At 42.2% G+C, this 18,108-nt stretch overlaps 1 protein-coding gene across 1 annotated transcript in view; it reads right to left on the bottom strand.

The window, feature by feature from the left end:
- Nucleotides 1-18,108, bottom strand: part of AGPS (alkylglycerone phosphate synthase) — a 317,568-nt gene that overhangs the window by 38,619 nt on the left and 260,841 nt on the right. The window contains exons 18-19 of the mRNA XM_077448089.1: nucleotides 7,455-7,554; nucleotides 4,313-4,370 (exon numbers count right to left, since the gene is read on the bottom strand). Of these exons, the coding sequence (XP_077304215.1) occupies nucleotides 4,313-4,370; nucleotides 7,455-7,554 (158 nt within the window). The remainder of the gene's footprint in view (nucleotides 1-4,312; nucleotides 4,371-7,454; nucleotides 7,555-18,108) is intronic.

Raw genomic sequence — 18,108 nt, 5'->3', positions numbered from 1 at the left:
TCACTTGTCTGCGCCTGTGATGACAGCTCTCAAATCAAAGTGAAAGAAAAGGCAGCGGTATATAAAGTCACGTTTGCATAGCTGCTTGTTGTCCCTGGATATATCAAAATAGTTAATGTTTTATAAAAGTACAGATATTCAAAGTTATGTGTTCCATGCTGCAAGATGCAGTATTGAAATAAAGTCAGAATACAGAGAGAAAAGTGGCCGGCTCCTCATTTACCATAACAAGCATCGGGAAGTTGAGTTAAACAGCGTTTATACTTCCTCATAGCCTCAAGTCTTAGACTACATCTGTTTTCTTTAATACACAAAACCAGAGTTAAAATAGCTCCATTTATCACAGCATGATTGTAGACAGACAAACCAGCCTGTCTGTTTTTAGATAGTGAAAGCAACTGTTATTTATCACAATTACAGGACCAACAGTACAAGTGAAATGGCATCAATATTTGTCCCCCTTTTCTTTGCTGAAACTCCAAAGCGTGTCTACGAATGTCAAGTCACGTCCTGAAGGTCAGTAAATAACGGTAAATTAAACAGTAAATCTGAGCAGTAAGCTCATACACTAAATGTTAAAACAAATTTCCATTACCTTCAGTATGTAAAACAAGCTGCGAGTCACAAGGATCAACAAGACTGTCCAAGCAAGCCGGGAACAAAGATCCTGAGTAATACAGTGCATACCCGTGAAAACAAGAACCATAAACTGTTATACAAGCTGTCAGCAGCCTGCAGAGAAAGTAGACAGTCTGTGAAGGCAACTAGTGTTCACGAGTTTGCTAATTTACTGGTGACATCAAGTCCTAAAGAACAGGGAAAACAACTGCATCTTATTTGCACCATGCTATTTTTTCCCCTGTAAGTTAAAATCGTATATGTATTTAATATATACAGTCTTCAAAGAACGCAAATGTACTAGAATGACCATAGAGAAAAATAGATAACGACATGGAAGAGGAAAAGAGAAAAAGAAGAGTAAAGAGAACAGACAAAAAGCAAAAAAAAAAAAAGAAAGGAGAAGGCTTATGTACATGAACAATGTCAGACCTGCTGATTACATATGCCTGTTGTACACCCCCCCACGCTCCCCCCAGGCTAAGTCCAACAATCTACGCTATTTGCCTATAGTCATGCGGGTCATTCAGCTCAGATCACCCTGCTTCCTCTGCCAGCAGTGACTTCCTTCCGGCATCTCTAATATAGGCACAGTGCAGGTGCTCTATTATAGGGGCAGCAGGGTGTTCTGAGCTGATAAGAGGGCAGCCTTGAATAAGCCGAGGTGCTTTAACCACTTCAGCCCTGGAAGGATTTACCCCCTTCCTGACCAGAGCACTTTTTGCAATTCGGCACTGCGTTGCTTTAACTGAATTGCGTGGTCGTGCGATGTGTCCTTTTTCCCCCACAAATAGAGCGTTCTTTTGGTGGTATTTGATCACCCTGCGATTTTTATTTTTTGCGCTATAAACGAAAAAATAGTGACAATTTTTTTACTTTTTGCTATAAAAAATATCCCCCCAAAAACATATAAAAAACATTTTTTTCCCTCAGATTAGGCCGATACTTATTCTTTTACATATTTTTGGTAAAAAAAAAAAAAGCATTTATTGATTGGTTTGCACAAAAGTTATAGCGTCTATAAAATAGGGGATAGTTTTGGCATTTTTATTAATAATTTTTTTTTTTTTTTTTACTAGTAATGGCAGCGATCAGTGATTTTTATCATGACTGACATTATGGCGGACACATCGGACAATTATGACACATTTTTGGGACCATTGGCATTAATACAGCGATCAATGCTTTAAAATTGCATTGATTACTATAAAAATGTCACTGGCAGTGAAGAGGTTAACCACTCGGGAGCAGGGAGGGGTTAAGCGTGTCCTAGGGAAGTGTTTCTAACTGACTGGGGGATGGGCATGTGTGACGTGGACACTGATCGCTGCTCCCGATGACAGGGAGCAGACGGTCAGTGTCCTGTCATTAGGCAGAATGGGGAGATGCTGTTTACATTGGCATCTCCCTGTTCTTGAGCTCCGTGACAAGATCGCGGGTATCCCTGTGGCGATAGAGTCCGTGTGTCCTGCAGGCACGGAGCTCCTGGGCCGCCGAGAATTTCAAAGTAATGTACGGGTACGTTACTTTGCCCAGCCGTGCCATTCTGCTGATGTATATATGCCGACAGCGGTCGGCAAGTGGTTAAAACCATTTTACATTTTGTTAGTAATAGGATTTTTGTAGTCACTGTAAAATCCTTTTATTGGAGTCCATTGAGGGAAACAGGAAGTTATACTACCGCCTACTGGAGGATTGGTCACTGGCAAACACAAAACCTGTAGGCCAGTCTAGGATAACCTCTCCTACTACCACAGTATGCCTCACAATTGTAGTAAAAAAAGAACTGAGAATGACCATAAACACAGATGTGAGACTTGCATCCCTAAATGGATAACAAGAAAAAGTACTCTTAGGCTGCTTTCACACTGGGGCGGTATTCAGGCGTTACAGCGCTAAAAATAGCGCCTGTGTAGCGCCTGAAAAAAACCGGCCCCTTTCACTCCAGTGTGAAAGCCGGAGGGCTTTCACACTGGAGCGATGCGCTGGCAGGACGGTGAAAAAAGTCCTGCTAGCTGCATCTTTGGAGCGGTGAAGGAGCGGTGTATTCACCGCTCCTAAACCGCTCCTACCCATTGAAATCAATGGGACACCGCGGCAATACCGCCGGCAAAGCGCCGCTGCAGCGGCGCTTTGCGGGCGGGTTTAACCCTTTTTCGGCCGCTAGCGGGGGTTAAAACCACCCCGCTAGCGCCCGCAGACCGCCACTAAAACGGCGGTAAAGCGCCACTAAAAATAGCGGCACTTTACCGCCGACACCGCTCCCGCCCCAGTGTGAAAGCAGCCTTACAGGGCCTACCTGGAATGACAAAAGGGGAATCAGTTTTCTTGAAAGAATTTGTTGCCGAAAGGCTTTTATTACGAAACCATATAGAGAAAATGAGGGAAATTTTGTTTTGGTGAACTCGGCCCAGACAGAGACTGAACATTGCCAAAAGTGAGGTGAAAGGCAGGAACTGCCTTAGGCAAGGAAGAAAGGGAAGTCCTGGGCCTTAATACCACCTTGCGAAATCCAGAAAGAGTTCTTCACAGGATAAGGTCACCAGTACAGAAACCCTCTCTCCACAGGAAGTGATGGCTAAAGGGAAAGCAACCTTTATGAGTGAGAGTAGAGAGTCATGTTCCTAATGAGTTCAATCGGCAGGTTCCAGAGCACCGAACCAGATTAAAATCCCATGGGGGGAACAAACAGGGTAAGCTATATGGCAGACCCTGTCTACAATGTCCTAAATCAAAAAGAGTGAGAGACCAGCAGCCTATAAAACAGAATAGAAAGGGCAGAACACATTGACCCTTGATAGTGCCGAGAGCTAAATGCTGGTCCAAACACAGCTTCAGGAAGGACAAGATTCGTTCCACAGAAAAGCTTCTGGGGTGGAAGCCTCAAAACTCACACCAACTGAATTATTCCTTCTATTTCTGATGATAGACCTTACAAGAAGTAGACTTCCTAGCTTTTAGCATCAAAGAAATCAAAGTGAAGACACCGTCCCTTTAAAACCTGATTATCCGACCACGGTGCATTTGCTAGGATTCTTAACAGATGACAAGCAGAGAACATAAGAGGAAGAGACTTCGTTAGGCAAAATGTTATATTTTTGGTTATATTCAGAAGTTGGCTTCAGAGGTGAGCATACAAAAAGGAAAGCTTAAGCTCTTTAGTCACCTTAATAAAACCACTTTTGCTCCAATTGAGGTTATAAATGAGTATTCTATTTTGGTAAAAACTGCCCAGACCACTATAGACAAGTGACAACACTAATTCAGCGACAAATGTGCCCGGAACTTAGTAGAACATCTGGAAGACTGACCATTTCAGGAATAAACCATAGCACACTGCTAACATGTTCAAAATGCATGGTAATCAATGTTCTTTTTGTAATCCCTCTGTTAACTCATTCAAATACTTTGGTAGGGGTAATCTGCAAACCGTTGACAGCGGATGCTGTTAAAAAGGAGACAATATTATGGTCATTGCTCTTCAGCATGACATTTGTGTGTCACTTACAGTTTATAAAAATGTTAATGCACTTGAAAGGACACAAAGAACAAAAATAATCAAGGAAAGGTGTCCAAAGACTGTTACTGCTTCTTGAACATGATCTCTGTATAGTAATATTATCAAATCTGAAACGAGAGACACAATTCAAGCCCAGTCCCCAGGGACCACATCCAGACCAAATGAATGTCCTACCTCCATGGTGATGTGAAAGGCTTCCACCATTGGCGAGAATTTCCTCTCTAGCAGCAAACTGCATTGAAACAGATACAGGGGAAAAAGTGCTTTATTACTGCAATATGGATCACAACAGGGAGGTGCTAAGAAACTCACAAAATATAACACATTTGAAATGAATAAATACAAATGTTCTGAAACTCTAAACCAAGGTGGGACAAATCAATGAACACAATGTTTAACCCAAATTAGGGTTACACCGATATCTTTTTATTTTTTTACCAGCGGGTACAAGTACCGATACTTTCGATCAAGTACTCACCGATACAGAGTACAGATACCTTTGCGGTGATTTGAGCCCATACAAAATGAATGGGCTCAAATCGTCCTGCAAAGAATCGCATGTGATTTGAACAGGAATGCGGTGCGATTCCTGTCTAAATCGCATGCGGTTTCCCACAACGCTCATGTGTGAACCCAGGCTGAATTCACACAGAAGCGGTGTGGTAAACTGTATGCGATTCAGACAGGAATCGCACAGCATTCTTGTTCATATTACATGCGATCCTTTGCAGTAGGATTTGAGCCTATTCATTTTGTATGGGCTCAAATCACACCGTAAATGTACCGGTTTAGGGAATTGGAGCATTTTCATGAGTACTCGTAAAAATATTTGGTATCGATACAGATATCAGTGCAATCCTAACTGAAATACAATAGAACATCTTTATTTTTTGCCCCTCAGCAATTATTTTCTATAGGTTGCTGCATATACCTACCCCTCCCCTCCACCAACAGTTATTAGTACCTTTATTTCTTTAATTGTCCTTTAATATGTGTAGTGGGGACAAATGGGGAAGCTGTATAGCACAGAGTAAGTCATAAGAAGCTGCAGTCCAGCCTACTGGTTTGACTAGATTAAAGCAGAGTTTAAGCTTTAAACGCTTCTTTTTTTTGTCCGTGTCCCATTTGGGGGGGGGGGGGGGCAGGGTGGATTTTAAAGTAGCAATAAACCCTCCTATTCAATACAAGGATGCCAAGGAAAGCATCCTGCAAACATGTGCTAGTACATTTTCTTTTTAAAATTGTCCCCCGCCCCATTTTTAGATTCCAGACAGGCTACAACCCCTTTGTATACCCGCATCATTTCCCAAACTTCTGATCCAGAGGGTGCGCACTGTAAACATCAAACGGGCACATGACTGCCTGCATCTGGGCTACATGTCCCATCACCCCTAGTGCCATTTCACCAGCATATGCTTGGCCAGCATTGCATTTTAGTTGGTTTCTCTGCTCACATACACCCATGTGGGCACCCATTATTTTGATGAAGAATTATATTAGTCGATGGCCACCATACTTTCTGGGGTCAATTTTACATCCAGAAATGCTGATTTATGGTCTAGATACAAATAAATAATCTGCATGCCTCCAACCACTGTCCTAAAATATGAAACACTTTTTTTGGAATTTCTGATGGTATTAAGACTTGCAAATAACTTATATTTTAGTAAGGCTCTATTATGATTCATACTGGTTAATCACAATCACAGTCCTTGTTTGGCTACAGTGAAGGGAAAAAGAAATGATCAGACTATAATTTTAATGGTAGGTTTATTTTAAACAGGGAAAGAGAACTACTACAAAAAAAAAAAAAATCCAGAAAAACGCATTTCAAAAGTTATAAATTGATTTGCATTTTAATGAGTGAAATAAGTATTTGACCCCTTAGCAAAACATGACTTTGTACTGGGTGGCAAAACCCTTGTTGGCAATCACAGGAGGTCAGACATTTCTTGTAGCTGGCCACCAGGTTTGTACACATCTCAGGAAGGATTTTGCAGATCCTCTCCAAGTCATTAGGGTTTTGAGGCTGACTTTTGGTAACTCGAACCTTTCCGGTTCCCTCCACATATTTTCTAGGGGATTAAAGTCTGGAGACTGGCTAGGCCACTCCAGGACCTTAATGTACTTCTTCTTTAGCCACTTCTTTGTTGCCTTGGCTGTGTGTTTTGGGTCATTGTGATACTGGAATAACCATCCATGACCCATTTTCAAAGCCCTGGCTGGGGGGGGGGGAGCCTTACCCAAGATTTGAGGGTACCTGGCTGTGTCCATCGCCCCTTTGATGCAGTGTAGTTGTCCTGTGCCCTTAGCATAAAAACACCCCCAAAGCATATTGTTTCCATCTCCATGTTTTATGGTGGGGATGGTGTTCTTGGGGGCATAGGCAGGGTTCCCCCTCCTCCAAACACAGCGAGTTGAGTTGATGCCAAAGAGCTTGATTTTGGTCTCATCTGACCACAACACTTTCACCCAATTCTCCCCTGAATCATTCAGATGTTCATTAGCAAACTTCAGACAGGCCTGTACATGTGCTTTCTTGAGCAGGGGAACCTTGCTGGTGCTGCAGGATTTCAATCCTTTATGGTCTGAGCTGCTTTAAGATCATTGACACGATTCTCCCAGGTAGCGCTGGGCAGATTCCTCACCGTTCCTCTGGTCATTGAAACTCCTTGATGTGAGATATTGCATGGAGACCAAAACCAAGGGAGATTGACTGTTATTTTGTGTTTCTTTCCATTTGCAAATAATCGCACCAACTGTTGTCACCCTCTCACCAAGCTGCTTGGCGATGGTCTTGTAGCCCATTCCAGCCTTGTGTAGGTCTACAATCTTGTCCCCGACATCCTTGGACAGCTCTTTGGTCTTGGCCCTTTAAAGGAGTGCTCCCAATCTCTTCTTGTTACCTGTATAGAAGACACCTGGGAGCCAGAAATCTTGCCGCTTGATAGGGGATCAAATACTTATTTCACTCATTAAAATGCAAATCAATTCATAACTTTTTGAAATGTGTTTTTCTGGATATTTTTGTTGTTTATCTGCCTCTCACTGTTAAAATAAACCTACCATTAAAATTATAGATTGATCATTTCTTTGTCAGTGAAAAAACATACAAAATCAGCAGGGGATCAAATGCTTTTTTCTCCTCACTGTACTTGCCAGACTCCAAATAAAAACCTTTAAAAGGTTTTTTAGACACACGGAAAATAAAAGGATAAGTCACAGCATGAATGTCACGAGTCATTATTCTGTCAGATCATGTTCTTAATTTTATATCTGCTCAGAATTCCAGATCAATAGTTTACTTATACATTACCTCAATTTCTTCGTAGACATGCACTGGGTCACTTATGCCCCGGTAATTAAAGGCAAAGTAGAAGTATACACAGGCACCGGCATCATATGTTTGTGTGACTCTAAAATCAATCAATAAAAATAATTACTTTTAACATGTATACAGCGTAAAGATACAGTGAATGGTAAGGTACAGTTAGCATTGCAGACAACTACAAAGTGTAACCCATATCCAGTCTACATAGAAAAGTGTCCCTGCTGTAGCAACGTCTGTTAATTTCCCATCTAAGTAACCACTGATATAGGAAATGATGGAAGTCCTCCCCAGTGAGGAGAAAAACCTGACAGAGGTTCCAACTCAAAACCTACTTTCTAAAATGAATTTGAACTTCCAGCAACAAGAACATCCCCTTCGAACATGCCCCCACCTCAATCCTTTCTAGCTGGTGCTTGTCACGTTACCAAATGCTGCTGGTCATGTCCACCTGAATGTGATTGCCAAAGTTTCTACAGGTGGGGATAGGCCATTTGGTCACAAAGTTCTGCCTTAAAGTTAACCACATCAAACAAATATAACATTTTCCCAGCACACTTACCAGCTAGCCTGAAAACATACCAAATTGATCTGGTCTAATAATTCAAAAGAAGAGGGTTAGTTGCACACATTTGCAGATATATGAATAAGCCACAGTGCCCACACATCAAGGCTCCTGTGTAAACTGTGGTCCAAACTGGAGAACATATAGCAATAGCTAGATTAGGGGAAGTTTGCCTGAAGGGAGCCCACTCCGCAAAGGCCTAAGGACACATTGGACATACGAACCACAGTATACAGAGGAGCCTTGATGTGGGCACTGCTTACACATATTTGCAAATGTGTGCAGCTAACCCTCTGTCTTTAACATGAAACATTAGACATGCTCAATGGTCTTTTTGCAGGCTAGCTGTTAAGAGTGCTGGGAAATGTGTTTGTTTGTGATGTGTTGCCCTTACATTTGCACTGTATTGCAAAAGCTAGTTATGGATTGATGCAGTTGCCACTTGTCTTCACTGCTTGCCGGCTGAATTTGGCGTGGGGTCACGCTGGAAGATTTCAGTTGCCATTGTACTCTTGCTGGACGTCCAGCGCGTCCTTGTAGATTTAAGGAGAAGTGGGCTTCCTCCAAGAAAACCTGTCCTTAAATCTATCCGTTGCTATATATGCTATAATTTGTAGACTCTGAGGCTGGGTTCACACAGACAATGGACGTGGCTGACATTAGGGTTTTCGGTGCGTCTCTGTTCTCCATTTCAGGGATGAATCAGGCCCGAATTTTTGCCTGAATTCTGACTGGAAACTAAGCCGAAGTGCAACTGAAGGTGTGTGAACCGACTCCATTAAGAGCCGGTCACAATCTCCTGACATGTATATTGGATGCAGAGAAACTGCATCCAATTCGCATAAGTTTAAACCCAGCCTCAAACCTTATTGTTAGGACCACAGTAATCAGGGGAGCCTTGCTATGGGCACTGTGGCTTACACATATATTTGTAAATGTGTGCAAGTAACCCTCTGTCTAACGTTTTTAGGGTTCATTTAGTCTTTATGCAGGATAGCTGGTAAGTGTGCTGGGAAGTTTTTTTTATCTCAAAGTGAATCAGTCAATAATGACCCCGACAGGATGAAACAATAAAAAAAAAAAAAATACAATTTACTAGTTTAAAAAAAAAAATGCTACAATTGAGAATGAACACCCTACTTAGATCTCTGATTCAGAGGTGGTAGAGCTCAACATCATTCTGTGCCTAGACACCACAGATAATTACTCAAAATGGCAGCCTCTTTAGGGTACTGCAGGTGTAATACTAATCTGGTCACTTGCTGGTTCATTGGAAACATGTCATATTACCGTCTGTGCAGTCACCCCTTTCAGTACTTACCGCCTGTCTAGAGGAGATAAAGGTATGGATGGAACATTTTTTGCAATTGAATAGCTCCGAAACTGAAGTTATCCTGATTGGTACGACTCATCAGATTAAATCATCATAACGGTATTGTTTTTTCAGGTTCTACAATTCCCGTTTCGTCCATAGTTACTAATCTTGGGGTAAAAATGGACTCTCAACTCACTTTTGAAGCACATATAAATCATTTATGTTAGACCTCTTTTTTTCCATCTTCGTAATATCTCTAAACTTCATCCTGATCTTTCCCTTTCTGATGCTGAAAGGTTGGTTCATGCCTTTGTCTCCTCTAGACTAGATTATTGCAACGCACTTCTCATTGAGATTCCAAGAAAGTCTACAGAGGCTTCAGTATATTCAAAACTCTGCGGCTAGGATCCTGATGAGAGTGCGGAAGCATGAGCATATTACTCCGATTCTTAAATCGCGTCATTGGCTCCCGATCTCTGCAAGGATTGAGTATAAGGTTTCTCTTCTTACACACCAATGCATATATGGACATGCCCCACCTTATCTTAACCACTTCACGCCCACCCTATAGCCGAATGATGGCTATAGAGCGGACACTCTCGTCCGGGAGGCCGTCCCTGGACGTACTCGTGTTTACTTCCGCAATGCGCGCCACCGCGGGCGCAAATCGGGGAAGTTTTGTGTTTGCCGTGTCCCCCGGAGACAGGCAAACACAGATCGCTGTAAACGGCGAAATCACAGCGGCCGTTTACAGCGCGATCGGCCTATCCAATGAGAGATGATCTCATATGTAAAAATATGAGATCATCTCTCAGCGCCGCTCTCCCTCCATACACAGACAGCGTGTGAGAGGGGAGAGATGAACGGCTGCAGCGGCGGTAAGTGGGGAAAAAAAGTTTAAAAAAAAGTGCCATCCGCCCCCAGTGCCACCTGTTAGTGCCATTTGTCACCAGTGCCATCTGTCGTCAGTGCCACGTATAAGTGCCATCTGTCATCAGTGCCACGTGTCATCAGTGCCACGTGTCATCAGTGCCACATAGTGCCATCTGTCATCAGTGCCACATATTAGTGCCATCTGTCATCAATGCCACGTATTAGTGCCACCTGTCATCAGTGCCATCTGTCATCAGTGCCACGTATAAGTGTCATCATTGCCACGTATTAGTGCCATCTGTCATCAGTGTCACGTGTCATTGTCCTGGTGCTCCAGGGCCTTCAAAAGTGTAATAGGTAGTCAACAAGTTAGATGTGTAATTTATGCTCCTAGAACACCTGATGGTGCTCCCTGCATGTTGGGCCTCTCTATGTGGCCAGGCTGTGAAAAAGTCCCACACATGTGGTATTGTAATACTCAGGAGGAGGAGCAGAATTTTTTTGGGGGTGTCATTTGTGGTATACACATGCCGTGGGAGAGAAATAACCTATTACAATGACAATTTTGTGGAAAGAAATAAAAAAAAAAAAAAAAATCTTAATTTTGCAAAGAATTGTGGGAAAAAAAATGACATCAAAAAGCTCACCATGCCTCTTACTAAATACCTTGGAATGTCTACTTTCCAAAAAGGGGTCATTTGGGGGGTATTTGTACTTTCCTGGCTTGTTCGGGTCACAAGAAGTGAGATAGGCCACCAGTACATCAGATGTGATCAATTTTGGATGATTCGCACCACAGCTTGTAGCCAGACTCTCTAACTTTCACAAAGACCAAATAATATCCACTAATTTGGGTTATTTTTACCAAAAGATATGTAGCAGTATAAATTGTGGCCAAAATTTATGAAGAAAAATTAATAATTTGCATAATTTTGTCACAGAGACAAAGAAATATGCGTTTTTTTCAAAATTTTCTGTCTTTTTTCATTTATAGCGCAAAAAATAAAAACCCCAGAGGTGATCAAATACCACCAAAAGAAAGCTCTATTTGTGGGGAAAAAAAGGACAAAAAATTAATTTGGGTACAGTGTTGCATGACTGAGTAATTGTCATTCAAAGTGTGAGAGCACCGAAAGCTGAAAATTGGTCTGGGCAGGAAGGGTGTTTAAGTGCCCAGTAGGCAAGTGGTTAAGGAACTTTTGAGATTGCAAAATCTATCTCGTTCCCTTCTTTCAACTCAATTAAATCTTCTCCAAATTCCAAAAACTAGATTAAACGACAATGGGAGATAGGGCCTTTTGTGCTGCTGCCCCACGTTTGTGGAATGCTCGGCCTGATAGTCTGAGGGTATTTCAATCAACTGAAAGTTTTAAAAAAGGATAAAAGACTTTTCTTTTTAATAAATATTTTTCAATTGATGTTGTATATTTTGATTGTAACCATGTAGCACTTTGAGATCTTTTTGATGGAAAGTGCATTATAAATGTATTATTATTATATTATCTAATCTGTTAACTGCTGAAAGCCCAAGCAACTTCAGGATTCATTTGTATTTATTTAAAAGAGAAGTATGACCAAAGTATTTTTGGGCCAAACTTTTCATGTGGGTCACAGGAGGTGCACCCATTAAAACCCACTGACGGCTAACATCAGAGTTGTTCCAAGGCTCTGAAAGGATTCTGAATTTAAGGTCTCAGTGCACAGCTGAGAGCTTAAGCCAGCCGTTCCTGTCCCCTTTATTGTCCTTTGCTCCAGTGAGCACTGAAGGGGCAGAGCAGAGAGCAGCGACTGACAATCACGGCTCTTTGCTCAATAAAGACCGACAACAGCAGTCATGTGATTGCACAGTTCTTGGTATTACAGCCGTTGCAGTATAGCTGCAGCATCGGACTAGTACTGCAGCCATATAGGTGAGAATGTATGCGTTTTTTTTCTTGGTTTCCCACACTGCTCTTTAGGATAAGTCATACTTTAAACTTGACATGCATGTACACAAAGGTCTGTGCTGACTGTGTGGTTTAAGCTTGGCAATAAATAAAAATAGCAGTTATAAACTTGCTGCGATAGTTATATAGTGCGAGAGGTCAGAGGTTATCCACCTCTAACTGAAATTTAACGAGGATGCATTTGAACATTCCATTTTCTGAGAGAAGGTTACAAAATGTCAGTGGTACTGGAATTATGACGTGAAACATGATGATCAAAACTCCACAAATAAAAAAAAAGACAGCTGTCAATAAAGATCTAATATGTAACATGTAAGCAATGTGGTCGCAAACAAAGCCAACATTTTCAAATAGGTGTTCCCAGATTAGATGGCGCCTATCCGTGTTGCTGTAGCAGAAGTCCAATTGTAAGATCTGGGCTCCTTTACACAAACTGCCTACCTACAAGGTTACCACATTAAAAAATGACCAGGCACATAGGAACATATTTATAAAGCACTAAATGTGACATTCAACATAGTGCAGATGAATCTTCCTAGCACATGGATTTTTTTAAATGATAGAGATTAATTCACCTGCAGTAAATGTTTGGTGATTATCATAGTCACAGTTTTATAAATATGCCCAGAAGAGTCTAATTCACAAAATCCGAGATGGAAAAGGGGAAAAAAAAAGGGTAACGCAGAATTCACTCTTCACTCGGGGGGAAACTTTCCTCCAAAATAGCTGACCATTTATTTGTTAAGTTTATTTCTTGATCTAGCTCCCCCCCCCCCCGCCTCTATTTATGCCTGCGTGAGAATGGCATGCCCCAGCTCCAGAAGCCTCCAAGAGAGTTGCAGGTCACATATACCAGGAGTGTTGGCTTCCACACATAATATAACAGTCATTCTGGTTTCTTCTCAGGTACATGACACGGAGGAACTGTGCATAGATCCTTTTTACCTTCTTTATGATGGCTGGTTGCAAAGTCCATAGCAATTTACTCAAATAATGGCTTAAAGAAGTATAGCCAAAGATTTGTTGGCTATACTTCTCCTATGGATCACAAGAGTGCAGTTCATTTTACTCACCTGTGATCCGTTTTCAGCCAACGTCACAGAGCTGGTTCAAGCTCTGGAAAGATCCGGACCACATGGTCTGGATATACACAGTCTGTAGGTTTCAATATTGAGTTGGCTCACCCTTTGCAGCTATACCAGCTTCAACTCTTCTGGGAAGGCTGTCCACAAGGTTTAGGAGCCTCTATGGGAATGTTTGACCAGCCTTCCAGAACACAATTGTGACATCAGGCACGGATGTTGAACGAGAAGGTCTGGCTCACAGTCTCCGCTCTAATTCGTCCCAAAGGTGTTCTATTAGGTTGAGGTCAGGACTCTGTGCAGGCCAGTCAAGTTCCACTACCCCAAACTCGCTCAGCCATGTCTTTATGGACCTTGCTTTGTGTACTGGTGTGCAGTCCTGTTGGAACAGGAAGGGCCACCCCCAAACTGTTCCCACAAAGTTGGGAGCGTGAAATTGTCCAAAATGTCTTGGTATGCTGACAACTTAAGAGTTCCCGTCACTGGAACTAAGGAGCCAAGCCCAACCCCCGAAAAAACAACCCCACACCATAATCCCCCCTTTCAAACGATTTGGACCAGTGCACAAAGTTAAATTCCTATAGTTAAAGATCCAAGTCAAAAGCATGTTATCAATTTCTCCAGAAATCAAGGGGGACAAAGCAGGAGGTATCGGGATCTTAATGACAGGAACCACAGTACATATATTGTAGTGAAGTTATCAAAACTGGAGCAGTTGTGCATGGCAACCAATCAGCTATCTTGTTCAATAGAGCTTTGAAAATGAAAGGTAGAAGCGGACTGTTTGCCATGCATAGATTCTAGCTGCTCCAGTTCTGACAAATTGCCCTTCATTATCTCTTTTGATAAAACAAAGTAGATTTATCATTTTAAGAGACTGTACTTTTCTACTGCATTTTACTTAAATTGATGAAAAAAAGGCTTTTTTTATTTAAACAAACATGTTATACTTACCTGCTCTGTGAAGTGGATTTGCACAGAGCAGCCAGGATCTTCCTCTTCTCGGGTCTCTTTGCTGCTCCTGTCCCCTCCTTCCTATTGAGTGCCCCCACAGCACCCGAGCAGTACTCTGTGTGCCCATTCAGACATGGAGCTGTGATTTGGCCCCGCTCCCTCTGTCTCCTGATTGGGTAACTGACTTTGACAGCAGCGGGAGCCAATAGCGGCGCAGCAGTATCTCATCCAATCAGGAGGGAGAGTCCCGGACTGCTGAGGGACTCATGGACATAGCTGGAGAGAGATGGGGCTCAGGTAAGTATTAGAAGTATTAGTGGGGCTGCTGCACACATAAGGCTTTATCTTAATGCATAGAATGCATTAAGAGAGAAAAAAAAAAAACTTTGCCTTTACAAACCCTTTAAAGTTTAATTTCTCCTCACTTTAAAAATCCAGCTATACCTAAAATGTAATTGAAGATAAATCTATAAATCATGAAACCACAAGAGCAACTTTCCCTTAAAAAAAACAAAAACATCTATTTATAGAAGTGTATTTAAATACCAAACTATATTTAGGTTATAAAACACAGTATGCTCCTTCATATAGAACCATAATATATACCTCCAGACTCTGCCAAGACTATCAAGACAAGTATTAAAAGAAGCGGCTGTCATGTAGATCAGATACACCGAAATATACACATCCCCATAAACAGAATGCATGTAGGCATAAAGGATTCAGTATTTCCCATGCTTGTGGAATCCACTGGGCTGCAAAGGAATTGCTGTGCCACTGTATTACTCTTGCTGAAAGATTGACTGCTGTAGTAGCTATTGAATTCCAGCTGTTAAAACATATTCATAAAACAGAGAGAAGCAGAATTCATACATAGAATCAGTGTGTGATGTAGTTTACTGCTCCCTGGCAGACTACTCATCAGCACTTCCTAAAGGACAAGGCAACTCACAATCACTCATCTTTTTAAAATAATATCTTTATAGCAGTTATCTGCAAAGGATACCTTTTAAAAGGCGTGGTACCAACTCGGATTTATACCAAATACAATTAGATTCTGAGAGGTAAGGGGTGGTGGTGGGGGGGTTATTAACCAGTTCCTCCCTCATTTTACAATACGGCGGCAGGAACCGCTCCTCCCTCTGGGCGGGCATCATATGACATCCTCCGCTTCCCAGCATTGTGGAGAGCGCACACTGCTGGGGACCCGATGCGCTGCCTGGCGGCCGTGATGTCCGCCGGGCACCCGCAATTGCTCATCTCAGAGAAGGGACGTGGATCTGTGTGTGTAAACACACAGATCCACGTCCTGTCTGGGGAGAGGAGAACTGATCGTATGTTCCTTGTACAGAGGGACACCGATCGGTCTCCTCCCCTCATCAGTCCCCTCCCCCCACAGTTAGAATCACTCCCTAGGACACACATTTAACCCCTGCAGCGCCCCCAAGTGTTAACCCCTTCCCTGCCAGTCCCATTTATACAGTAATCAGTGCATTTTTTTATAGCACCGATCGCTTTATAAATGTGCATGGTCCCAAAATAGTGTCAAGTATCCGATCTGTCTGCCGCAATATCACAGTCACGATAAAAATCGCTGATCGCTACCGTCAGTAAAAAAAAAATATATATAAAATTTAAAATGACAAATCTATCCCTTATTTTGTAGGCGCTATAACTTTTGCACAAGCCAATCAATATACACTTATTGGGATTTTTTTTTTTTTTTACCAAAAATATGTATAAGAATACATATTGGTCAAAACTGAGGAAAAATAAATGGCATATTTATTATAGCAAAAAGTAATAAATATTGTGTTTTTTTCAAAATTGTCGCTTTCTTTTGTTCATAGCGCAAAAAAAAAAAAAAAAACCCAGAGGTGATCAAATACCACCAAAAGAAAGCTATATTTTTGGGGAAAAAAACGATCAAAATTTAATTTGGGTACAACGTCACATGAAAAATAACAGAGCACTTCCTGATTTGCGAGTGTGCTTACAGCCCAATAGATGTATATCTACAGTGCAAGATCTAAGGCACGCCTTGCTGGTAGATGTGACATGGAGAAAACAAATCCCTCTATTAACCACTTCAATACCGGGCACTTCTACACCTTCCTGCCCAGACCAATTTTCAGCTTTCAGCGCTGTCGCATTTTAAATGACAATTGCACGGTCATGCTACACTGTACCCAAACTAAATTTTTATAATTTTGTTCCCACAAATAGAGCTTTCTTTTGGTAGTATTGGTACCTCTGCGGTTTTTATTTTCTGCTAAACAAATAAAAAAAGACCAAACAGTTTGAAAAAAAAATGTTTTTTTTGTTTCAGTTACAAAACTTTGTAAATAAGTAAGTTTTCTCCTTCACTGATGGGCACTGATAAGGTGCCATGGATAGGCACCGATGAGGTGGCACTGATATGCGACACTGATAGGTGGCACGGATGGGCAGCACAGATGGGCACTGATAGGCGGCATTGTAGCGGAAGATATTGTACTGATGGATGCCAGTGCCAAACAATAATGCATGCCAATCAGTGATGCCCATTGTGGGCACTGATTGACATCCATTGTGGGCACTGACTGGCATCCCTGGTGGTCTAGGGTGGCATACCTGATGCTGTGGGCATCCTCGGGGAGGCTGCGCTGATAATTGATCAGCAAAGACCCCCTGTCCGAGGAGCAGCCGATGGGCTCTCCTCTACTCGCGTCTGACAGACGCAAGTGAGGAAAAGCCAATCAACGGCTCTTCCTATTTACACTGATCAGCCGTGACTGGACACAGCTGATCACGTGGTAAAGAGTCTTCGTCAGAGAGACTCTTAACTGAGATCGTAGTTGCGGTGTGTCAGACTGACAGACACACTGCAACAACCCTGGGGGCGCGCAAAGGCTTACTATACTGAGGACGTCATATGACGCTCAGTCAGGATATTGAAACCACTTTGCCGCCGTCATTCTGCTATATAAGGCGGGCAGCAAGTAGTTAAAGTGGTTATAAACATCAGACCTGAAATATGAACAAAACCAATCCCTGCATAGTGTTTACTTGTTCCAGTGAAGAGCACCAAGTGTAATTTCTTTCTGCTGCTTTGTTCCTCTGCTATCAGCATGAATCTCTTCTGACAAGTTTTCCAGACACCAAGAAAAAATGGTGACGAGAAGGCAGTTCCACCAGATTAACTGTAAGGAGGGGTGTGTGTCCCTTCACTCCAATCGATATGTAGATATTCGCCAGCACACCAAGGATCATCAATTTCATCCAAACATTTTTTTTATTCAAGAAAGATCACATCACAAAGCAGTGTAACGTAAAGTTTGGGAGCCATGCAGGACCCCTTCGTCAGGCACACTGCTTTGTGATGTGATCTTTCTTGAACAAAACTAATTTGGACAAAATTGATGATCCTTTGTGTGCTAGCAAATATCTAAAATTTGTATGAGTACCAGTATCCAGCTGGTGATTGCTACAGCACCCTGAACAGCTTATTCCAGGAACATGTGCAATGGGATAATTGGGCGGCGGTACAGTGGTGTAGTGGTTAGCACATCTAGCACCTAGCAGTAAAAAGGGTCGCTGGTTCGAATCCCAACCATGACACTACCTGCCTGGAGTTTGCATGTTCTCCCTGTGCCTGCGTGGGTTTCCTCCGGGTACTCCGGTTTCCTTCCACACTCCAAAGACATGCTGGTAGGTTAATTGGCTTCTGTCCAAAATTGGCCCTAGTATATGAATGGGGACCTTGGATTGTGGGCAATTGTAGACACTCACTCAGGTTGAACTGGATGGACTGGTGTCTATTCAACCTTACCAACTATGTAACTATGTGACTGTGGCCTTCCCTCCAATCAGCTCTCAGAGATCTGCTCCCCGAGCTCTACAGGGTGTAATTTCAGCTCCTCGCCCC

Source organism: Lithobates pipiens, unplaced genomic scaffold, assembly GCF_037356315.1.
Source record: "Lithobates pipiens isolate NorthernLeopardFrog02 unplaced genomic scaffold, aLitPip1_a1.2 Scaffold_22, whole genome shotgun sequence".
NCBI classification, from domain to species: domain Eukaryota; kingdom Metazoa; phylum Chordata; class Amphibia; order Anura; family Ranidae; genus Lithobates; species Lithobates pipiens.
The sequence above is the reverse complement of the archived record's forward strand: the minus strand, read 5'-3'. Positions and strand labels throughout refer to the sequence as shown.